Source organism: Macaca thibetana, chromosome 6 (assembly GCF_024542745.1).
Source record: "Macaca thibetana thibetana isolate TM-01 chromosome 6, ASM2454274v1, whole genome shotgun sequence".
Taxonomy (NCBI): domain Eukaryota; kingdom Metazoa; phylum Chordata; class Mammalia; order Primates; family Cercopithecidae; genus Macaca; species Macaca thibetana.
Genome location: NC_065583.1, coordinates 9,886,143 through 9,911,657, shown reverse-complemented (window position 1 = coordinate 9,911,657; position 25,515 = coordinate 9,886,143). Strand labels below are relative to the sequence as shown.

General features: G+C 41.4%; 1 protein-coding gene across 2 annotated transcripts in view; it reads right to left on the bottom strand.

Annotated features, from left to right (window-relative positions):
• Positions 1-5,969: 5,969 nt before the first annotated feature.
• FBXW11 (F-box and WD repeat domain containing 11) overlaps positions 5,970-25,515 on the bottom strand; it is a 183,971-nt gene continuing 164,425 nt past the window's right edge. For both annotated transcript variants that reach the window (XM_050793212.1, XM_050793213.1), the window contains 7 exons: positions 22,102-22,220; positions 20,316-20,565; positions 17,739-17,857; positions 15,636-15,746; positions 14,582-14,660; positions 13,148-13,334; positions 5,970-8,517 (listed from right to left, as the gene is read on the bottom strand). In XM_050793212.1, the coding sequence (XP_050649169.1) occupies positions 13,173-13,334; positions 14,582-14,660; positions 15,636-15,746; positions 17,739-17,857; positions 20,316-20,565; positions 22,102-22,220 (840 nt within the window). In that variant the 3' untranslated portion in view covers positions 5,970-8,517; positions 13,148-13,172. The remainder of the gene's footprint in view (positions 8,518-13,147; positions 13,335-14,581; positions 14,661-15,635; positions 15,747-17,738; positions 17,858-20,315; positions 20,566-22,101; positions 22,221-25,515) is intronic.

The window sequence follows — 25,515 nt, the reverse complement described above, 5'->3', positions numbered from 1 at the left end:
ACAGAGTGAGCGGAGTGGAGGGATGGGAATACTGGTCTGAGAGGAGGTAGCAGCTGAGACTACATGGGTCATTGCTATTCAGCTGGGACTGCAGAAATCAAAATGATCTTTTAACCTCTTATTTACCACCTCTCATTGAACACAATTTACAGATGGGTTGGTCAGAAGCGAGGCTAATAGAATTGTATGTTCCTGAGCAGATCTACTGTGGCTCAAATTTTCATTTTGATGAGGAAACTGGGGCTCAAAGAGTCAAAGGATGTTACCCAACGTGTTGCAGACAGCAAGTCACCTCACTGAGAGCAGGATGCTAGAGAATAGCCCCGGGATAAGCCAGCTGGGATGTAGGGAGTGGGGGAGGACCTAGATATTGGGCTGAGGAGAAGGAAGCAGTGGGGAAGGCATCCGGCAAGGTGCCTGGGCTGGGCAGGCGTCATGGATGGCCAGCCTCAGTGTCAGAAGGAGCAAGGTTCAGATCCTGGCTCTGCTGTTTTACTAGTGGAGCAATCTTGAAAGCCACTTCCTCTCTAGGCCTCAATGCAATTATTTATAACATGTGGGCTCAGTTCTTCGTTTAACTACAATTTCTTGAGCTCTGTGATTACCACTTCCCAAAATGGTCTCTGGACAAGACAAACAAGGTCCTGGTACTTCAGGTCACATTTCTGGTAAGGAAAGTCAAGAGGCATGGCATTTGTTTCTCATCCACCTTACTGTGTCATCACGTAGGCTTCCTGGGGGCAGGGATATTTGTCTGTTTTGTCACAGCCTAGCTTAGCACTCAGTACATAGTAGGCCTTCAATAAATGTGTCTTGAATGAATACAAGCTGACAAAGTAATGGTAAGTACTATAGAGTAAGTGGAACGCAGGATGCAATAGGGGGTAACTTGGGATAATTTAGATAGTCTGGTCAGAGAAGCCTCCTCTGGTGGGGCAGCACTTGGGCTGAGACCTGAATGATGAGGAAGCAGCCATGCAAATAGCTGGGGAAATGCATGCAGTGCATGCAAAGGCCCTGAGCTAGAAAAAAGAACGGAAAGAAAGCTCATGTCGCTGGAGTGGGAGTGAGAGAGGAAAGCATGACATAAAATGGCATGGAAGTGGGAGGGCTCAGGTTGCTGCAGACCATAACAAGGAGTTTGAACTTGATTCTAAGCACAGTGGCAGTCACTGGAGAGTACTGGGCAGAGCAGTGACATGCTCTGACATGTGCCCACTGTGTGCTGGATGGATTTCAGCAGGAAAGACAATAACGTATGTTACCCACAGCGTCTGGCACATAGTAGGTGCTCAGTGCACAAGATATCCGTCACTGCCCCAATGCCACATCCACGTGGGTTTGCCAACATCCAGTCCAGGTCAAGAATCATCTTCTCATCCTGGGTTCAGCCTCCCTCTAGCTACCCTGTGTACTGGGACAGTCCCAGTAAAGCCAACAAACTAAGCTTTGGGGAACATCCTCCTGTCTCCTTTGGTTATGGTAACAACTCAGGAGAGACTACGGAGAGGCCCGGGGCGAAGGCGGGAGTGGGGCCTTCTGTTAAATGTTGAGTTGCTCCCAACATACTTTTCAGACATTCGTTCGCTTTGCCCAGTCTCCTCCGTAAGAGACATGCTTTCGGATGTGTTTTGAAAAATATTCCATATGCTAATGGAATGTCACCATCTGCCAAAGAAGGCAGAGCTGTTTTTAAAGGAAAAACTATTACAGAAATGAGGTATTCACAGAGGGGCACTAAAGAGCCCAAACGTCGCTGGCCTGAGTCTGACCTGGGCTGCCTCGTGTTACCAACATGAAAAGGGAGTGAGAAAATCTGAGGCCAATTAACTTCTCTCCCTCTCTCTCTCTCTCTCTTTTTCTCCCCCTTGCCCACCTCTCTTTCTCTCGCTCTCTTTCTCTCTCTCTTTTTCCCCCTCCTCTTCTTGGAGACATGATGAAATTTCCTGAAACAAAAACTCGCAGCCCGTTCTATAAAATGCTTTCGCCTTTGGTGGAAAAAGCCCCGATGGTCCCTTTTATCTCTTCATTCCTGAGGCACAGACCTGGCCCCTGTCTGTTTGTGCAGATGGGCTGCAGGGAGTGTTCCCAAGGACAAGCCAGGCAAGGGCCGGAGTGGAGAAGCTATTCCCGGGCGCCTGTTTGTTATTGCTGCCAGAGCCCTGGCCGTTAGGAGAGTGTGGTGCTGTCTTGGAAGAAGTGTGAAGCGGGATTAGGTGTCCTGCGGTGTGATTAGTGGACAGGCATTGTTCCCCAGGAGGCCCAGGCAGCTTGGAGGCAAGTGTTTGCAAAAGAGAGTTTCCAAGTTCTGAGAGCATCCACGGGCCCTGAAAAGACTGCTGGGTAACACGCTCCTGCCTCTCCCACTGCTCCTTCCCACCTTTGTCACTGGCTTGGCCTCCCGTGCCCCTTTCCTAAATGCAGATGTTCCTCTGGGCTCTTTCTTCTGAAACCACCACTTGTCTCCTTCTCTTCTAGGCAGCCCAGGGGCTCCACTCGAACCTCTCTGGGGCCCCTCCAATGTCCACATCCAAATGCATCCCCCTTCCACCTCCTGGATCAACCCCAATTCCCTTATCTGGGAGACTGGACACCCCTCCAGCCCATTGCCCAATCCAGAAATCCCCACCTCAAGGACTTGGTGTGTCCATGCCTGCAGCCTAGAACATCCTGTCCCAGCTCAGTGCATGACCAGCGCCTGCTTATTGAGATCTTGGATCCAGTGTTCCCCAGGCCACACCTGAACGCTGCCCAGTGTATCCTCTTCACGGCAGTCAACACAATCTGAATTTATCTTGTAAATGTATGTTTGTGGACACTACAGCAATCACTGCACACTGTTCCTTTCTTCTAGAATGGAAGCTTCCTGAGAGCAGGGACTTTGTGTCTTCTTCCATTATAGCCCCATCTAGTGGCACCCGGGAGACACGCATTGAATATGAATGCTGTTGCCAGCGCCTCCAGCTCCCTCCACACCAAACCCCGTGGCTCCCAACACCCTCTCTCACCTCCTCAGTGTTCCCTATTCTGGACCTTAACATCTCTCTCCTGAATCTTAACTCTAGCTTTCTAACTGGTCACTCCTGAGCTTAAAACCAGCCAGTGGCTGCCCCTGCCCCCAGGATAGAGCCCCCACTCCCCAGCATGGCCCACAGGGATGGCCACAGTCGGGCCCCTGCACCTGTCCGGTCCCTTGCACTCCATCACACTTGGTGCATTGTTGAAGACACACCAAGAACATATGCCAGGGACATATCAGTGGAGGGGAGAAGAGAAGGGCAGAGGGTCTGTGGGTGCCAAGGGACCACACAGTCTGAGCCTGGCTCTTCAGGGAAACTCTGCGGGCATCCAGGGGCCCACGGAGCATAGAAAGGGAGATGGTAGGGCAGCGTGCCAAGAGGCCAGCTGTGGCCCCCAAGACAGACCAGAATCAACGCTAAGCCCAGCTGCTCACAAAGACAGATCTGAGCCTCAATATCTTCAACCGTAAAACGGTAAGAACATAAACCATGTAGGGCTACTAGGAGGATGAGAGTACACAAAGTCCTCACCAGCAGCCTGGCACCCACGAATCTTTATTTTTTATTCACTCACTTATCTTCATTCTTGCTGTAGTTGGCATGACCCAACCTTTTCTCCCGCCATCACCCACCACCTATACACACCCTGAAGGCATGAAATTCTCCCATCCCCTCTGGAGACAATACAATTCACTGAGGATAGTGACATGTTTAGACCCCATTCTCTTCCCAGAAATACTAGCTGGGGATATGATAGGTTGACTACCTTTAAAATTATTTGTAATTAAAAAACTAACAAATATAACTCAGTATAAACCTATTCACTGGTCCATCTCCCGCTCTTCCACCCACTGAATAACCCAGGCACTGGTTACAAACTCAAGTCCTCACTGAAACCAGTCCTCACAGGAGATGGTCAGCTCTTATATTTCCCCTCAAGAGGCCCAGACTGGCTTCAGGTTTGCCTGAGCACATTTATTTGACAGCACAACACCCAAATTCCACTAACTCCTGTCCCTTTCTCCCCTCTGTGCATTCTGTTCCCTTTGTTTAAATGTCTAAGTTGAAGCTACAGGGCACTGTGCTAGGCACTTTAGAGATGTCATTTAATCCCCACAGTAATCTTAAAACACTGCCTCTACTTGCCAGCCGAGGAGTTCGGGTTCAGGATAATACATGCCCTTGCCCATGAGGCCTGCTGCCAATTAGGTGGCAGGGCTCCAATCCTGAGCTAGGTCTCTGGGCCCCAAAGCCCAGGCTCTTTCCTCTCTGCCATTCGGTGGACAAGTGGCCCCCATAGGATGGTCTCGATGGTGTTGTAAGAATATCCCTCCCACTGGGCGTGATGGCTCAAGCCTGTAATCTCAGCAACTTGGGAGGCTGAGGCAGGAGGATCCCTTGAGTCCTAGAGTTCGAGGCTGCAGTAAGCTATGATTGCACCACTGCACTCCAACCTGGGCAACAGAGCTAGATGCTTAAAAAAACAGTCCTTCCCAATACCCTGTATTGGTAGGATTTGGAAGTACAAACACAGCCTGCAAGAAATGGCAAAGTCCACTGGATCTGAAGGTGGTGGTGAAGGGTAGAGAGAGCTTAAGTTGTACACACTGAGATCTCACCAGAACATCAGGTTTAAGCTGTTCCTAAATCTGACCCCACTCAAGTCCTTGGTCTTGTAATTTCCAGGTTGTCCCAGGCCAGCCCAGTAATAACTCACATACTCTGAGCAATGAAATCAAACAATTCCTAGAGAAAGGATGAGCAGATGAACACGAAGTTGAAAATAATGAACAATACAATCTCATTTATAGGATTCTACTTTCCAGTTTACCTGGCATACACTATGAAAAAGTTACTTATGACCTGCCCTACAAATCTTTCACATGGCTACACCTAACCAATATAATTTTTAAACTACTGAATTAGTGCATTTGGTGTATGGGGTCCGTCGTCCCAACTGTGGGCTGGTAAACACCTTGAGATGGCCATACACTCAGTCATCCCACAGAGGCTGAGTGAGTGTCTACAAGGTGTTGGATTCAGCTCTGTGCAACGAGCCAGCAGGAGCCCCGATATCTTAGCACCTACAAGACAAGCTCCCAGGGTCTTCCCCAGCTGGAAAAGCACGCTGTATATAGAAAAGAGGGTATCTATTGAAGGACATGAAAGAAACTGGTTAACCATCATTTGAGGGACTGGGGGTTAAGGGGGAGAGGAAAAATTACTTTTTACTCTTTCTGTGATACGTAAATTGGGTTCTCTTAACCACATGCGTATGACACATTTGAAAAACATTTTCTACAAGAAAAGTGGGTGCGAACAATTACATAGGAATACTCTAATCTCATGCAAAAAGTCCGTATTACCAGTTGGGTTGACTAACGGGGAAAGTTTAGCCTAGCTATCTAACAAACTCAGCTTCCACTCAGTTCTACTGAGTAGCAGAACTTCTAAGTAGAATCCTACAGATACTAACTGGATTTTTTTCTGCTTCAGTACTCTACCAGTGACACACTTGCACACACAAAACTATTCGTTTCTGATGCTATGGTGGAGAGGGCTGCGAAACTGCTCCTCTCACACCTCCACAGCCCTTCTTCAAGAAGGGGAGGATCCACTCACACCTGAAAGCCACTTGGGACGTCTCAGAGACCATTTTCATGTTGACAGTAACTTGTGAAGCAATTAATTATGTGTGGGAAGCAGATTTTCAGGGGAAGACTTCTTAGCTAGACCTCAGCTAACTCCTGAGATTCAAGCTAGCTTTCGGTAAAAGCCCAAGACAAGGAATTATATCATCTTCTACAACATTCTCACAGGCCAAAACCGGTTTGCCTTCAACCTCATTTTACAGAGCAGATGATTCTAAAAATCTATAAAATTTAACTGTATGTCACTGAATTCCTAACAGCACTTAACAGTTTCTTTGAAAAATTTCTTAACAGAACATCAGAGTATTGCAACACTTTATTAAGAGTATTGGCTTTGAATCAGTAGCTGAAGTAACAATTGCATGAAGCCAGATTAGGTGCACTGCATAATACCCATACTTGATTTACTGACATTACTTAGCAATTTATTGGACAAAAGTCAAACTTTTTTGTTTTTTATTAAGCACATTCCACAGTACAAAGCTGTCATGAATAATATCTGTACAATTTAACAGTTTCAATAGCTGTTCAGACACAAATTTATTTCAAACAGATAATTGGCAAACATAATTAATTACAAGTTAGAATTAGACTATCCCAGTGCTTTAAAACATTAATATAGCAGTAATTTACATTTGCTCAATTATGGTTAGCAAAATAAAGTCCAGAGGATGGCTGGGAATTACTATAATCCCAGAAAGTCAGAATTCCTTGGGTGCCAAAGTCCCCTGCTATAATTTAGTAGGCACAATTCAAAGGTTGTGTGCATATTCAAAGGCCATGATCTCCCAAGGAACAAAGGAAACTTCTATATTAAACATGCAAAAGCAACAAAAAATCCATTCATTCATTCAGAATTGCCTCCTCCCCTGCCCCTCCCTTCCCCCTGGGCTTTCCTAACCAGTTTGATATTGAAGCTGGAAGATGAAAAGTGGTCAAAGCTAAATCACTTTCACCACCACCATCAAGCTTACAATATCCACCTTAAGAAGGGGGTTTATTGTTTACACTTTGAGACTCAACCTCTCAAAAACATAAATTAATTTAGTAACATGGGAAGGATTTTTTTTTTTTAAAGAAATACTAAAAAAGCAAAGCCAACTTGATAAACAAATCACATACACACACATTGATCCCCACACCGTTCTCAATGCAAAGGACAAATCAGAGCCCAGGGGCCTTCCCTTTAGTAGTAGAGTGTGCTTCCACGGGAAGAGGTTTCATTTATAGGAGGCTGTTTATTGGTCCTTTAAAATGTTATTGACATTCCTTGATCTTTGGAAACAATGGCAAAGGGCAAATCAAACCTAATGTTGAATAAGGGAGGGAGAAGGAGTGCCAATTGGATGCCAACGTCCTTTCCATGCACTGTCAGGGCAACAGTGCCATTTACACATTTGTGCTGTGTAGTCGGGAGTACTCGGAGCCTTCAGAACCTGCTGGGGCCACAGCAGCAGGTGACACCAGAGATGTCTGGGGTGGGATTCATGGGCTTGAGGTTTTACTCCACTTAGGAATGCCCACCCCTCAGCATAGGCCTCTGAACCCACCTGACCTGCCCAGCAGGCTCCAACACACCAGCGGGCCCTGCCAGAACCTTGGCAAGGCCAGGATGCATGAATTCCAGAGCCAAGACAGCCTGTCAACAGGGCCTTCTTATTTCCCCTTCCCAGGGTCACGACTGCACAGAATAATGATTTTTGACAGTGAAGCCAAATGAATACTATGGGAGGTGACCACTAGTACTCAGGAGTACTTATGAGAAAAAGAATAAGAACAAAAAATGTTTAAGGTACCTCTCTATTGTATAATACATACTCCACAACAAATAAAACATTTTGTGTTAAACTTTAGAAATTACATTTTAAAACAAGATTCTCATTAAAAACACACACAAACCACACACACGCAATGACAACAACAAAATAAAAACACTGTATGAATACTGCAGGAAGGGTTCTAGGTAATCCACATCAACCCTGGTATCAGGTTCTTGAGCCCAGCCCATGGCTAAGTGCGAACACACTCTGTATTAGTGTCTCAAGCACAGGGGGCCCTGACTCCAGCAACTTTGAGGTTAAACTGTTATGTACATTATATCTACATGCGAATACAGTATTTTAAATTAGGAGGCAAGCACACGTATAAAGGTGTTACTCTACCAAATATCAGGAGATGGTTGGGGGACAGAGAACAGCTAATAAAAGAAAAGAGCTATATTACCTGTTGGGAGATAATATAACTGACTTATAGTTCTTTAAATTAAAAGAAATTGGTACAGAAAGGAAGTATAATCCCAAAAATATTACTAAAACAATCCAGAGAAATTTTTCCATTGTCCAACATGTTCCTAATACAACAAGTCAGAATTCATAATGACTTGGACGGTCAAAAGGAGAATGCTAACTTTTCAGAATGAAAGCCCTGGACATTCTGGGTAGGTGTTTGGCACCCAAAATTTCACTGAAGAAGAATGCTGTTTCTTAATATCAAACCAAAGTGCAAAGCAATATAAATTAGAGGCCAAGTCTTCTCTTGACGGTCGATTTACTTCTGTAAAACAGATTCTATGTTCCTTTTCTATGAACAATTTACATTTGAAACATTAGATATTTTCACTGATGAGGGAAGGAAACAGGCTTCTGTTCTACTTGAAGTCAGGGAAGCTAAGGTATCCTTCTCAAAGGAGAGCCAGAATCAGAGGTGAGAAATGTCGGTACTTGAAGAGTTAGGCTGCTTTGCATCTACCCAGCGTCTAGAACCAATTCCAGCTTCATAACTCAGCTGTGAACGAACTCCCTTAGGCATTGGTAGCCATGTAGCCAGTAGTTCAAGACTAGAAAACCCTGAGGAAAGAAATACAAAAACAAAGGGAGTGTTTAGATGAGGATATACACACTACACCCCATCCCCATGCACACAGCTACATGCATAACTTATTAGCATTCACAATAGAAGCTGTAAGTTGTTTTGAGTGTACTACATACCAGGTATCACATTTATTTAAACCTCACAACAATCCCATGAGGAAGAAACTATTATAAACACCCGCTTCACAAATAAGAGAACTAAGGCTCAGAAAGGCTAAGTGTTTAGTTCAAAGAGTCAACAAGTGACAGAGAAGGGATTCAAGGAGTGAGCTGACCCTATAACTTAAGTACTGAGAGTACTGCTCTGAAAAAGTACACATAGAACAAAAGATGCTTCACATTCGATTTTATATTTAGCATAATCTTTATGACATTCAGAACCTACAAGGGACCCATCTCATATTCTCACGAGAGCCCTCATCGATCACTAGGAAACAAAAATATGCAAAAATTAGCCTTTCTAAAATATTGCTAGTAATCCGAAATGACTTCCTTTTTAATAAGTAAATCATTTGTAAAACAACAGTGTAGGGGGAAAGGTCACTGAATGTTCCATAATTTTTTGACTATGGCTTTGAGTCAGAAACACATTTCAATCACAATTTCTACATTCATCATGTATGTAAATATGTACACATACGTAAAACAATATTCATGAGAATATTCATATTCACAATATTTATCATTTGTATGTATAATGCAGGCTGACATTTTCTATTCTAAATAAAAGCAAAGTAAAAACTCACTCAGATTATGTCACAATCAATGATGCACTAAACCACCGGCCTAGAAAGTCTAAAGTCACCTTAGGTGGGGGAAAAAAAAAAGGTGAGAGAGACCTTTTTAAAGCTTGAATGCTTTTTTTAAAAGGTGATTTTCCCAAAAGGTTGTCAATTTTCATAAAGATCAAGAATCTTAAGTCTTCTCAATGAATTCAAGATTCAATTTCATTTGCTACTTTTTTCCCATTAAGGATATTTAAGGGAACCTGAATTATTTCAAAAACATTAATGCCCTGGGACCAGAAGTGAGCACTCTCAAATGCTGCTGAGGGGAGCATAAACTGACTGAATCTTTTGGAAGGCAAAATGACCTACATATGCACATGTACCCTAGAACTTAAAGTATAATTAAAAAAAAAAAAAGTCTTCAAACATGATACCTTTTAACCCAGACTCTCCACACATTTCCAGAATCCCATCCAAAGCTGACAAAGGGTTGGACAAAGATTAGGTTAAAAGAATAATCATAGCATTGTTTTTTATAATCACTAAAAACTGGGGGTTGGGGAGGATAAATATGTAACGAGAGAGCATATCCAAACAATCTAATATAATTTGGCAATTGGAATAATTTGGACAAATACTGACATTACTAACACAAGCATTTCACAATAAAGAAGAAAAACATGTTTAAAAATGTCCAGTTAGTTATCAAGCATCACTTTAAAAAGCCTGAAAGGATCTATAAAAAGGAGTTAGTGGTAAACCATGAGCAGGAGTTTACTTTCTTCTTTTGGCGTATCTACTTTTTCAAATTTCCTAATAATGATCTTATATTGTCTTGTAACAAGAAAAAAAAATAAATTTTGAGCTACTGAATATATAATACAACATACAGCTCTTACATGTTACTTTTTTAACAATGACTCTGTAAATAAATCTATTACTGCATTTGCTGACATGGAGAGACTCTCACCTGATATTTTACGGGTGAATATTTTACTGCAAGGTTAAATCACCATTAGGGTAGTGTTTCTTATTACACATAACACATGGTTATAATTTTTTTCATGTTATAATAAATGAAAAGAATTTGGGGCTGGGCGCGGTGGCTCACTCCTGTATTCCCAGCATTTCAGGAGTTCGAGGCAGGCAGATCACTTGAGGCGAGGAGTTCGAGACCAGCCTGGCCAACATGGTGAAACCTCGTCTCCAATAAAAATACAAAAATTAGCTGAGTGTGATGACACATGCCTGTAGCCCCAGCTACTCACAAAGCTGAAGCAAGAGGATCACCTGAGCCTGGGAGGCAGAGGTTGCAGTGAGCCAAAATTGCACCATTGCACTCCAGCCTGGGTGACAGAGCAAGACATTGTCTCAAAAGGAAAAAAAAAAAAAGAATTTAGAAAAGAGCAGTAAAATCTATAAAGTTGACTGCCAAGGTTGTTAAAAGTAATAAAATTGGAGAGACAAGCACATTTGGGGTCTCACTGCTTGTGCTGGGATACAGGGAACCACCAGCTTAAGCAGATAAGATTTTTCCATTGACTTATAATTGATCACAACTAGGCAGCTATTCTGAGGTTTCCATAAAAGGTGGGTAGGAGGAGGGCCTGGAGGAAGTAACACAAGTTTCCTTTCTACCACAGCCAGTAAGAAACAGCATTGGTGATCACTGCTTCATCTCTCAACCAAAGGAATCTTGCTCAGGTAACATGTAAGAGCTGTATGTTGTATTATATATTCAGTAGCTCAAAATTTTTTTTTTTTCTTGTTACAAGACAATATAAGATCATTATTAGGAAATTTGAAAAAGTAGATACGCCAAAAGAAGAAAGCACTTGCAGGTAACATATAGATGTTGTCAGTTCATCTACCGTAATACACCAGAAAAAGAAAACCATGATACGGATGTCTTGAATTTTGCCATATGCCTCTTTAAGCCGTTTTTACTTGGGTCCATTCCTCCTTCCCTACATTTTCTTAGGCTTATTGGGAGGGGAGGTCGGGGGGAGGAGCAATCACTCAAGAGATCCTTGCCTCCTTCCTCTGGAATTCCTATTTTAAGGCTCCATTCAATAATTATAATAATTCTGCCATGTGGATTTTTCAACTGACTTATGAAGAATCTATCCAGAAAGAAAGCAGCAGGGCAGAAGATTATGATCAGGAACAGTCTGAACACACCCGAGACCCGTAACAGCAAATAGGTAAGTGGCTTACAGGTCACTCCTGCAAGGCAGACATAACCAACCACAACCAGTCCTTTGGGGTTCATGGGGTCCCAGAATCCTTCCAAAGGCAACACTCCCACCAGCCACTACTGACCAAACTCAGTGGGCATGAAGAAAACACAAATTATTTGCCATTCCTGATGTAGACCCTTGGTTTACTGCTAATAGATGGAGCAGGGCAAGACCAGAAGTCAGCAAAAAAAAAAAAAAAAGTCCTTTTTCTGAAAGGGCCATATGGTAAATATTTCAGACGTTGTAGGCCATAAGGTCTCTGTTGCAACTACTAAGCTCTGCCACTGAAGCACAAAAACAGCCACAGACAACACATAAAGGAATGAGCATGGCTGTGTATCAAAAATCTTTATTTATAAACAATGGAATTTAAATTTCATCTAATTATTGCATGTCATGAAAAAAATATTCTTCTTTTAATTTTTTTAAGCATTTAAAAATGTAAAAACTATTCTTAGCCTGTGGAGACAGGAAAAAAAAAATGGATAAGCAGAGACTAATTAAAAACAAAACAAAACAAAACAAACAAAAAACAGGTAGTGAGTCGATTTTGGCCCCTGGCTATATATATAGTTTCTTGACCTCTAGGTAAGACCAACTTCCTGGTGGAGTTCTATTTATTGGATCTTGGAATCCTGATGAAAGAGTATCTGAAAAGATGGTAACTTAGTGAATAGTACCAAGAGTTCTCAATCTCTCCATCAAAAAAAATGCCTAATTCTGCACATGGACTTCCTTATACTTTTGAAATTCAATGAACAGGAAAATATGTAATGATAAAAAGCCACTGAGAATTAAGTAATGATTTTAAATAAACACAAATTTCATTAAAATCACAACAGTCTTTATAGACATATATCCATAGTAGTATGATTATGTGTAAACATTTATTCAATCTACAAAGTTTAATGTGTATAGAATTCACTGGCCCTCAGCAGAACACAGAGTTGTCAATACTGTTCCTAAGTCATCAGTTCCTAGGACACAGCCAAGTAAGACTTCTCATCTTCCAGACTGAACACTCTTAGTAATAATCAAAGCATTCTGTCATCAATGGTTACAATGACTTTCAATGTTCCTGTAGCCAGAGTGAAGGACTCTGCTTCTCAGCATATCTGCTGTGTTTCGTGGAAGCAGAATAGGTTTTAGGGGTCTCTCAACAGATGCTCTTCTCTGATCCACCCTTGAGGGAATGACGGTAGTGGGTGGATTGTGGTAGTGGGGAAGAGGCGGATTTTGAATGTTTTGTCAGATGATGATTTTTTTTTTTTAATAAAAGAACTAAAGGACAGGAAAGAAAGAGAAAAAGAAGTTTCTTGTACCCCAAAATAAAATTCAAGGGATTTTACTGGTGTTAAATTGATTATGACCTTAAAAATCATTTAGGAACACAGTTTTTAAAAACAGGAACCATGTTTATCATCTGCCAATAATGAAAACCCACACAATAGGCAGGATTCCAACTGAAACCTTGTATGGATGTGACTATAGAGATCTAGCCTGATCCTTGAACTCTGCAAAAGCTGACACATCTAAGAGACCTTAGTTCCCATCACCAAGGAACCCAAATCACAAAATTCCCCCAAAGGGAAGGTGAATTCAATCAGCAAAATTGGAAGGGGAAGGGACAGTACTCACCTGAAACGGGTGAAAGTGCAGACTGTTATCTAGAGATGTAAGTGTATGTTCTGGAGGGAGAACGGGTCTCATTCTGGGCACTGGGAGGCACATTTAAGAAATCCCAAATCAAAATAGTGTCATCATGGGAGCTGCTGATGATCTGAAACTCATCAAACTGTAGCCGAAACACACGTCCAGAATGTTCCTATGAAATATTAAAAACTTCATGAATAAAATGACATCTTTACAGTCCCTGATATCTCACAATGAGAAATTTGGCAGATGAAAATGAAGCCACTTAAACAGACTTCTTACACGACTGTACAGAGCTCATTGAACTGTGTCCTTCATCCCAAGAACAAATGCTTTTCTTTCTCTTCCTGCTAGGCCTTTTTTGTTTTTTTTGAGTCAGAGTCTCGCTCAGTCACCCAGGCTGGAGTGCAGTGGTGTGATCTCCGCTCACTGCAAGCTCCGCCTCCGGGGTTCACGTCATTCTCCTGCCTTGGCCTCCCGAGTAGTTGGGACTACAGGCGCCCGCCACCACACCTGGCTAATTTTTTGTATTTTTAGTAGAGATGGGGTTTCACTGTGTTAGCCAGGATGGTCTTGATCTCCTGACCTTGAGATCCACCCGCCTCGGCCTCCCAAAGTGCTGGGATTACAGGCATGAGTCACTGCGCCCGGCACCCCCTGCTAGGCCTTTTCTTTCATTCAACTCTGTATCTTAGACTCTACCAATATTTCAAAGATCATCTCACAAAGGGCCTTAGAAAAGTAAACAACAATACATAATACCCATTCTTGATGCACTCTAAAAATCCACTGGAAAAACCTAGAATCAGAAGGACAGTTTGTTTAACATGACCAGGGTCTACCTCAAACTGCTGCCAGCATCAAAATTCATGGTGAAACATTATAAGGGTTCCCATTAAAATCAAGAAGAAAGAGAGTTCTGCATCTTCTAGTAAATGCAAGAAGTGAAGAAATAGAAATAAAAGATAAAGCTACTAAAATTTTTTTAAATCTACCGATATTCCCAAATGACTATCTCTTCAAAAATACAACAGTACTTACATATAGCATAAAAATTTATATATAGTATAAAAATGTGCTGTTATTAAAACATAACATAACCACAAGTAGCCATATTAAGAAATCTTCAAACCTGCAAGAAGGAAATATTGCTTGCCCTATGAGGAAACCAGTCCACCTACAAATCAGGATGCCTGCCTTCATATCTGAAGTTGCATTATGTCTCCCCTTAGAAAAGTGCTCACAGTAATGTAAGCATCAAATATTCTCTGATTCTGGCTAAACAAAATGAACAGTGAAATTCTCTGAAGGCATCTTGTGAGATACACAAGCGCTCCTGTGATACACCTAGACAGGGCTATCTGCAAATGGTCATCCTCCAGCACAGGGAACCAATTCCTGTCTTAAGAGGTCACGTACCACCAATGTGCGCAAACACAAGGTGCTCGCTGGGGCTCGAGGGTCAAGAGCAGCTTGCAAGTCCCAAACTTTAATTTTCCTAGAAAGGGAAATGAGATGTGATTAGTGGAAAAATGAACAATTTATATGCTGTCAAACATTTCCTTGACAAAAAGTAGTGCATCTGAACTGCCTATTTATAAAAGCTAATGGGGAACATGCTTATGTTTTTACAAATCATCTGAACCAATTACACTTGACTTCAGAAAAATTAAGAACCAACACATTCTCAGAATTGCTGAAATTTTAAAGAAATATTATTTTAAGGGAGATAAGAAAACAACTTCAGGTTATCTAAATTCAGTTCCGGACCTGATAACCTGTGTCACCAAGTTCATTCATCAGGGGACTCTCTAGGGCTGAGGAGGTGCTGCTGACAGAAGCTAGGGCTCTGTGTGAAATTCCAAGGATACCTTTCTCCAAATTAAGCAAATGCTGGAAGTTAGTAATAGGAGTACAAACAGACCAACCAACCCATTTGGGAAGTATATATAAGGTCATCTGGAAAGATTTACAGTTGCCATTTGCCCATTTAAAATATAGTGAGGTGTTTTAAAGAGGGTTTGTTCAATTTACCAAAAGGGGAAAAGAAGAAACTTATTATTGAACACATGAACACACACACACAGAGAGAGAAAAAGAACACACATACACACACACAGAGACAGAGAGACAGAGAGACAGAGAGACAGAGAGAGAGCGCCTGGCTTAATTTAGGGGTAAAGCAAAGAAGTGAGTACACTCACAACCTCAGCTATTGCTGGAGTTTACAACAATGACTCAAAGCATAAGTTTAGGAACCACAGTGACTCTGCCTCTGTCATGTGGGGCAAGATTTAGTTCTTTCTGGGCCTGAGTGTCCTCACCTAAACAACTGGTATAATAATACCTGCCATCCACCACTACACAGAAACCTACCATAGGACCTGGTACATACAGAGTTGCTTAATATACAACATTTCTTTTTCTTGTTGATATAGTTATAGCAGTACATCTGAAAATCTGAAAGACATACCCATCATAGGCCCCACTGACAATCCTCTTGTTATCAAACCGGATGCATCGGACCAATTCTTCATGTCCCTCTAGGACTCTTAAACAGGCACCACATTCAATATCCCAGAGCCTTGAATGAAAAACAGACCTCTGTGAAACAATTTCCCACACATGATTCACACTATCTGTAAGTTTTTTATATCTGTTCCATACAGATATAATTTTTCACTATCTTGGAACTCTTTATTTCTATCTCACTTCCAGTACACACCACACATATAAAGCTATATGTATACATTTATACCATCTGTGTGTTTCCAAGCACTAACCTAGGAGGAAGCCTTACTTTTTATTCTATTTCCTTTTATATGATTTGAAACTGTTTTTAATCATGTGTCTGTATTACTATTTAAATAAAATCAACAAACAAGAAACGTCAATTCTATTTAGTTCTTAGGCATTCTCTTGATGTCTGAGTTGATAAAAACCATGTAGACAAATGGTGTAGGAAAGACTTTTCTGGGGAGACAGGGACTGTAGGCAGTAAAGGAGAAAAAGCACAGATGAGACAAGGTGGGAAGGGAGATATCACATACAGCCATCGGGTAAAGCTTCCGCCCAAGGTAATTCTAGCACAGTGGAGTCCATGAGGACCACTGAGGTTAGAACTGGTGGACCAGCAGCTCTCTCTTGATGAGGCCTGTGGACACCCCTTCCTTGATACTATATGCTGAATACTGGAATTGATGTACAAGGTCAGAGTGGGAGACTGATTAGGTACACGCAGTGTTCTGGCGGAAATATAAACCCATTGACTACACCAAATATTTTTCTCTGCATATAACTCCATTCTGGAGTTAGAGATCTTTTTTCCTATTATGACTGATTTTCTACCGTATTTGCAGAAAAAAAAATCATAGCTAGTTAGCATGTACAAAATAAAGTGAGCAAATTAATTCTATCATAACTTTTTCTTAGCCTCTCTACCAGTAATTCCTATGATACATCCAAAGATCATTTTATTACAGCTGCCCTTAGCAAATCTTAGTACCCGTGATGACAGCATCTCTAATCTGTGATCAAAGTCATTCAGTACTGCCTCTATGACTCCAAAGTGGTTCTCTTCTATAAGCTGCAGAGTAATACACATTACTATCTTGTAAAACCTCAACAATTCCAGTGAGGAGGTTAAGAACTGTTTACTGATGAAACATTAAGCAATACCACAAAGCGTGACGAATATAAGAGAATCAAGATTTAAGCTCTAAACTAACTTTATGGTATCTTAAAGCCTAAAATGATAAAGCAAACTTAAAGAGCCGTTATAGCTTTTTTGTTATTTGCTTGCCTTTAAAAAAAAACTTTGTAATAATCTTAAACCCAATCTTTATTTTGAACGAACATTAGGCAATTTGGTTATAAACACCAAAGTTTAGTAAAGCTTATGTAAAGCTACTAGTATGTGTATTTTTTTTAATAATCTTGAACCCTATCTTTATTTTGACCAAACATTAGTCAATTTGATTATAAACCAAAGTTAAGTTTAGTCACTTATGTAAAGCCACTAGAGTGTGTTAAGACAGTGGGGAAATGGCACGGGATAATTAAGTAGATATTGAAGGCATGTTCTTAACAAGATACAAAATGTCTAAGGTTAGTTAGATTTATTAGAAAGCAAGGAGGCTGAGGGCTGGGAAGGAAAAATGGAGGTAAACGATCCCGGCAGGAATGGATGATTCCATAATGCAGTCTTGGGAGAGAAAAATAAAGTACACTCCCATGTGTTAGGTAGGGAGCTGGGAGCTTACAGGTGAGGGAAGTCAGAGCGAGTTGGGCTGCAGCACCCTAGTCTGTTCTGAAGTGCTCTGATATTAAGTGATCCTGGGTGGAGTTGAGGTTAAAAAAACTTTATGTACTGGGGGAACACTGGAAGACCACCCAGGGCATACACGGTTTTCCCACTTGAGTATACAGAGCCAAATACATTTCTAAAAGTTACCTAAAGCTTTCTTATCTGAAACATCCCATTTACTCTGAGTTGTTTTGAGCATTAGAACTAGGAGATGAGTCAACAACGTGGCAAGAATCAGCCTGCTCTGTCAGCACACCAACTTCTACCCACCTAATGGTATTATCTGATGATCCACTAACAACCAGCCGATCCCTGTACTGGAGACAGGCAATGCCTCGCTTGTGCCCATTGAGAGTACGGACAAATTCACAGGTGCTCGTGCTCCAGACCTGTATAACAAATTAACAATATTTTAAAGAATGAATGTGGAAAAGTCCTCCCACAATATACCTTTCTTAAAAAGACAGCTTCTGAGAATGACCCAAATATGTGATTATAAAATACAGTGTCCTCTAACTCAAAGCTGGGAGGCTAGAGGGCAGACTAGACAGCATAACATTTTCTTTGGCTGCTGAGTAATAACACTGGAATGAAACACGGAGGGAAGTGAAGTCTCCAGTCGTTGAGATCTTTACAAAGAGAACATCTCCTAGATGGTTTGGATATTCATTTACCTGGAGGAAAGAGTTTGGGCCAGATTTTATGTTTTTACACCAGCTGACATGTCAAACCCAATGAAGCTAATGTAATAAAAAAGCTTCCAGCTGGGTACAGTGGCTCACACCTAATCCTAGCATTTCGGGAGGCTGAGGCGGGAGAATTGCTTGAGCTCAGGAGTTTGAGACCAGCCTGGGCAACGTAGTAAAACCTCATCACTACAAAAAATAAAACTAGCTGGGCGTGGTAGTGTACATCTGTGGTCCCAGCTATTTAGGGGGCTGAGGTGCAAAGATCACTTGAGCCCAGCAGGTTGAGGCTGCAGTGAGCCGTGTTTGTGCCACTGTACTCCAGCTTGGGTGACAAAGCGAGACTTTGTCTCAAAAAACAAACAAAAAGTTTCATCTTTCATATAATCCTCTTTTCCAGTATATTTTCTTGAACAGCTCCATTTGTTTTGACACATTACTTCTAATTGTATGTATGTAGAATAAATAATCCCCTCTTTTGTGATATCATCTGAAAGACTTAGATGTTCATAGACATCTCAATGTATTATTAGACAAATAAGGAGACACACAGCAACCAGAGTGCCCTGAATTATCTTAACAGCTGCATTTGCAGCTGAATGGGATAGATAAATATATCTCCACATGTAAAAGAATGGCATTGGACATCTACCTCATACCTTAAACAAAAATCTAACTCAAAATGGATCAAGGACCTACACGTAAGCACTGAAACTATACAGTTTCAGTGTCTTGATAAATTGAACATCATCAAAATTAAAATCATTTGTGCATCAAAGGATACCATCAAAAAAGTGAAAAGGCAACCTACAGAAAGGGAGAAAATATTTTCAAATCATGTATCTCATAAGGGGCTTGTGTCCAGAATATATAAAGAACTTATAACTCAACAATAAAAAGACAAATTATCAATTTTTAAAGTGGGCAAAGGATTTATAGACATTTCTCCAGAGAAAGTACACAAATGGTCAATAAGCATACAACAAGTTGTTCAGCATCATCAGTAATAAGGGAATGCAAAGCAAAACCAGAGATACCACTGCACACTCACTAGGGCAGATAAAAGAAAAGAGACAAATAACAGCAAGTGTTGGTGAGGATATGGAGAAATCCTCCATGCTGGTATTATGAAACAGCTGTTTTGTAATAAAGCTCAGACCCTCTCAACTTTCAGGCACTGGTCTCATACCAATTGGTGTGACTGTGGGAGTAAGTTGCCACATATAAATCCTAGTTGTTTAGCTTCCCAACTATCCAGTCTAAAGCCTGATGCTACACACTTTGTGATTTGTGGGGCTAGGTGTAAGAATGCTTTCCAGTGCTGGTCATGAAAAGGATGTTCTTTGCGCAAGCTGAAACCCCCACATACCACTGGCAGGACTGTAAAACGGTGCAGTGCCTTTGGAAAACACTTTGGCAGTTCCACAAGCCTGGGCAACAAAGTGAGACCTGGTCTCTACAAAAAAAAAATGGGCAGGGGGGCGGGCCTGGTAGTGCCTGTACTCCCAGCTACGCCGGGAGGCTTAGGTGGGAGCCTCAGGGGTCCCTGAGCTGAGGGACGGCTTGAGCCCAGGAGGTCAAGGCTGAAGTGAACCATGACTGTGTCACTGCACTCCAGCCTGGGTGACAGAGTGAGATCTGTCTTCAAAAAAAAAAAAAAAGTTAAACAGAGGGTTACCATCCTAAGAAAATTAAAAACATGAAAACTTCTACACTAATATTTATAGCAGCATCATCTGTAATAGCCGAAAAAATAGAAACAACTAAAATGTCTATCAACTAATAAACAGAAGAACAATGAAATGTTATTCAGCCACTGGAAACAACAAAGTACTGGCTGGGTGTGGTGGCTCATGCTTCTAATCCCAACACTTTGGAAGGCCGAGGAATGCTTGAGCCCAGGAGTTCAAGACTAGTCTGGGCAATATAGCAAGACCCCATCTGTACTTAAAACAATAACAACAACAACAACAACAACAACAAAAATGGGACAAAGCTGATAGATGCTACAAAGCACATGGATGAACCTTGAAAACATTACACTAAGCACAGAGGAGAATAAAGATCTTACCAGGTACCAGGTTGGTATAAGCCACCTCTGCTTTCTCTCTGTTCTAAAAGGGACAGGAGGAGGCTGGGTTATGACTGCAGACATACTTACTTTGATGGTCCTGTCACCAGAGGCGGACACAATGTACTTGTCGTCAAAGTCTACTACATTGACAGCAGCCCGGTGGCCAACCAGGACACGGCGTAAAGTGATATCGGTCGCAGAAGCCATGTCCCACACAGCAATGGAGCGGTCCTTGGAACAGGTCACCATCAGTCCATTGCTGAAGCGTAAGTGCAGTACAGCCTCATTGTGGTGGATCAATGTGTTAAGAACTTCACCCGTGTTCACATCCCACACCCTAGGAGAGAAGAGAAAAAGCATGATGCTTAATTACGGAGACAGCCAGGAAATGATTCTGGCATCTGAGTTCTGTCTGGGTCTGCAATGGCTTGGATATGGTTTGTCTGACTCTACCAAATCTCATGTTGAAACTGATCCTCAGGGTTGGAAGTGGGGACTGACAGGAGGTGTCTGGGTCATGGCGGTGGATCCCTCACGAATGACTTGGTGCCATTCTCATAGGAGAGAGTTCACTCTTAGTTCTGAGAGAACTGGCTGTTGACAAGAGCCTAGCAGCTCCGCCCTCTCTCTTGCTTCTCTCTCACATGTAATCTGCATACACTGGCTCGCCTTTGCCTTCTGCCATGAGGAGAAGTAGCTCGAAGCCTTCATCAGAAGCAGATGCTGGTACCATGCTTCTTGCAGAGCCTGCAGAACCATGAGTCAAATAAACCCCTTTTCTTTTATAAATTACCCAGCCTCGGGTATTCATTTATAGCAACACCAATAGACTAAGACAGGGTCCATTCTTAATGAACCTAAGGGCATGATTAAAAGGTGCCCCTAAAAATCAATTTCTTTATTTGTTGAGAAGTGCTGAGATGGTTTCAGAAAAGGTGGCTAATTCTGGCTCTGCTCGAGTTTAGGTATATTTAGCAGTCAGGTATTCAGGGACGGTGTCTGCAGGCTCATGCTGATGGCAAAAGACAATTCCTCAAGAAAGCAGATTTTGTACTGAGTCTGAGACAAAAGGAAGAAGGAGCCTTGTTGGCTGAAGAACTGAGAATGGTTCCAAGCTTACAGTTCTTGTTGACCTCTGGCAGACCTCTGAGTCTATTATTTATCCACTGCAAACTGGGTAAGTCATGATGCCTCATCAATCACCACATCCACTTCTTTACTCAGCTGCTTTATGGACAAAGCCAGGGTCTCCCAACTGCTTTGTATGTCCAGGGATTTGGGGGCAGCACTTCCACATCATGGCTTTTCTGTAACCCTCATCTCCTAAGAGGACAAGTTCACACAGGGCAGAGGGGAAAAGACTCAGGCCTCTGAGGCTGAGACATGATCTCTGGCAGAAGCAGTGGTACGGAAGCACTGAGTCCAGGAGAGGATACCAGGCGTGCTTCAGGCAGGGGTGGTGATGCTTCAGGCAGGGGTGGCGATGCTTCAGGCAGGGGTGGTGATGCTTCAGGCAGGGGTGGTGATGCTTCAGGCAGGGGTGGTGAAAGAGTCTGGGAGTGACTCCTGGGAGTGTGTGTCTCCTCTCTGCTCTGGACCAGTTTCCCAAAAGAAGAAAGCCAGCCTAATACTTGGTATATGCTCTTACAGGAAAGCATGTTGTCATCTCTATAATGAACAGCAACAGGAATAGAACACCCTTAACAAAAATTAGCTTTCCTGCCTAATTTGCTCAAACATATCTACAATAAAAGTTTGAAATACAGCATGTAAAAATGTAAGTGTGTGTATGCCTCTCCCAGAGGAGGATGTCAATCTCAGACTTTCTCAGGGAAGGCTTACAAGTTAAGACCAATGAAGCCAGATCACTCACCTCACCGTAGAATCTGAAGAGCCGGTTACAATGACACGCTCATCATACTGCAGACAGAGGACAGAGCCTGTGTGTCCCGTTAACACTTTCAAACATTCCAGGCTGGTTTTATCCCAAATCTATTGAGACAAGATTAGCCACAAACGATGATTTATTATACTATATTTTGATGAATGTTACTGTCCCACTTTATGTTCTGATTATAAAATAAAACACACTTGGGTTATAGTAAGTAAGAAACACTGAATATCAAACAGGTAAGAAATGACAAGTAGGAATACAGACAATAGTGATTAACTACAAGGATAGATGTGCTATTTTGCTTAATTTGAACCCTTAGCTATTGGTCTTATTACACTTATCAACAGCCTCATAAAGGGGACTTTTTAAAAATAAAATCTGTGAAAAGAATTCGCTCACTGGCTGGGTGTTGTGGTTCATGCCTATAATCCCAACATTTTGGGAGGCAGAGACAGAAGGATCGCTTGAGCCCAGAAGTTCAAGACCAGCCTGGGCAACATAGCAAGTCAATCTCCATAAATGTGTGTGTGTATGTGTGTGTGCGTATTTTTTTTTTTTTTAATTAGCCAGGCGTGGTGGTGTGTGTCCCTGTAGTCCCAGCTACTCAGGAGGCTGAAGTGACAGAATTGCTTGAGCCCAGAAGGCAAGGCTTCAGTGAGCTATGATCACACCACTGTATGCCGGCCTGGGTGACAAAGCAGAACCCTGCTTTGTCATTTTATTTTTATGTCTCGTAAAAATAAATTAATTAATAAAAAAAGAACTGGCTCACTCTCTGGAAAGCAACATGACAACATTTAATTATTAAGACCTTTTACAAATGCATACCCCTACATTTACAAAAATAAAAAGTGGAAAATGAAACGTCCATCATTTCATAAAAGTCTCAAAGTAAACTATGAAAAGTGTTTAATGAGAAAAGATCATGCTTTATTACAAAGTTAAGCATTTTTTAAAAATCAGAATAAAAATTATCTATAAAGTGACACAATGACTGTATTTTAGAAAAGGAAAAAAGGATTAAAGGAGGTAAAATGTTGTCAACAGTTGTTTTCATGCTCTGAGTGTTCCTCTTCTCGCTTCTTTTACTGCCTCCATAGATTTGTCTTTTCCAGAATGTCACAGAGTTGGAATCATACAGTATGAAGCCTTTTTACATTGGCTTCTTTCACACAGTAATACATACTGAAGGTTCCTCCCTGTCTTTTCATGGCTTGATATACATTCCTTTTTCGTGCTGAAGATTATCCCATTGTCTAGATATACTACAGTTTATTTATCCATTCACCTAATGAAGGACACCCTGGTTGCTTCCAAGTCTGGGCAATCATCAGTAAAGCTGCCATAAACATCTGGGTGCAGGTTTTTGTGTAGATGTAAGTTTTTGACTCAGTTGTGTAAATACTAAGTAGCAACACTGCTGGATCATATGGTAGAAGTATGTTTAGTTTTGTAAGAACTGCCAAACTGCCTTCTGAAGTGGCTGTACCATTTTCTGTTTCCACCAGCAATGAATGAAAGTTCCTGTTCCTATTGCTCCATATTCCTGCCAGCATTGGGTGTTGTCAGTGTTCTGGATTTTGGCCATGCTAACAGGTGTGTAGTAGTGTCTCACTGTTATAATTCACATTTCCCTGATGACTTACAATGTGGAACATCTTTTCACATGCTTATATGCCATCTGTATATTGGTGAGATGTCTGTTAAGGTCTATGTCTTATTTTTAAAAATCAGGTTAATCTAATTGTTTATTTTCTTACTGCTGAGATTCAAGAGTTCTTTGTATGTCTTTTGCATATATTTTCTCTAGTCTGTGGCTTGTTTTCTCATTCTCTAGACAACGTCTCTCACAGAAATTTTTAATTTTAACAAAGTCCAGCTTATTAATTCTTTATTTCATGGGTCATGCCTTTGGTATTATATCTAAAAAGTCATCAACAAACTCAAGATCATCTAGATTTTCTCCTATGTTATACTCTACGAATTTTATGGTTTTGTGTTTTACAATTAGGTCTTTAATCCATTTTGAGTTAATTTTTGTGAAGTACATAGGATCTGTGTTTAGATTGTTTAGGGGTAAGGGAGGCAATATGGTATCTAATTGCTTCTGCCCCATTTGTTGGAGACAATCTTTTCTCCACTGTATTGTCTTTGCTCCTTTGCAAAAGATCAGCTGACTATATTTATGAAGGTATATATTTCTGGGCTCTCTATTCTGTTCCATGGATCTAGTTGTCCATTCTGTTGCCAGCACCACACTATTGTGATTACTGCAGTTTTACAGTAATTCTTGAAGTACGGTAGTGTTAGTCCTCTGTCTTTATTCTACTTCAATATCATGCTGGTTTTTGCTTCTCCATATAAACATTACAGTCAGCTGGTAGATATCCACAAAATAACTTGCTGGGATTTTGACTGAGACTGCATTGAACCTATAGACCAATTTGGGAAGAAATGACTGACATCCTCACAATAGTCTTCCCACTCATGAGCATGAAATGTCTCTCCCCATTTATTTAGTTCTTTGATTTCTTTAATCAGTCTTACAGTTTTCTTCACATAGATCTTATACATATTTTGTTAGATTTATACCTAAGTATTCCATTTTGGTGGGGGGATGCTAATATAAATGTTATTGTGTTTTTTGAGATGGAGTCTCACTCTGTTACCCAGGCTGGAAGTGCAATGGCGCAATCTCGGCTCACTGAAACCTCCACCTCCCAGGTTCAAGCGATTCTCCTGCCTCAGCCTCCTGAGTAGCAAGACTACAGGCGCCCACCACCATGCCTGGCTAATTTTTGTATTTTTAGAAGAGATGGGGCTTTGCCATGTTGGCCAGGCTGGTCACGAACTCCTGACCGCAGATGATCCACCCACCTCGGCCTCCCTGAAGTGCTGGGATTACAGGCGTAAGCTACTGCGCCCAGCCATGTTACTGTGTTTTTAATTTCACATTCCACTTGTTCATTGCTGGTATATGGGTAAGCAAATGACTTACGTATATTAATCTTGTATCTGGCAAACCTGTTATAATCATTTATTAGTTCTAGGAGGTTTTTTTTGTTGATGCTTTCATTTTTTTCCACAATCATGTCATCTACAAGCAAAGACAGTTCTAATGCTTCCTTCTCAATTTGTATACCTTTTATTTCCTCTTGACTTATTGTGTTATCTAGGAGTTCTAATACAATGTTGAAAAGTAGTGGTGAGTGGGGACATCTTTGTCTTATTCCTGATCTTAGTGGGAAAGTTTCATATTTCTCAGCACTGTGTATGAATGTTAGCTATAGGCTTTTTGTAGATACTCTTTATCAAGTTGAGGAAGTTCCCCTCTATTCATAGTTTACTAAGGGTTTTTATCATTAAAGAGTGTTCAATTTTGTCAAACGCCTT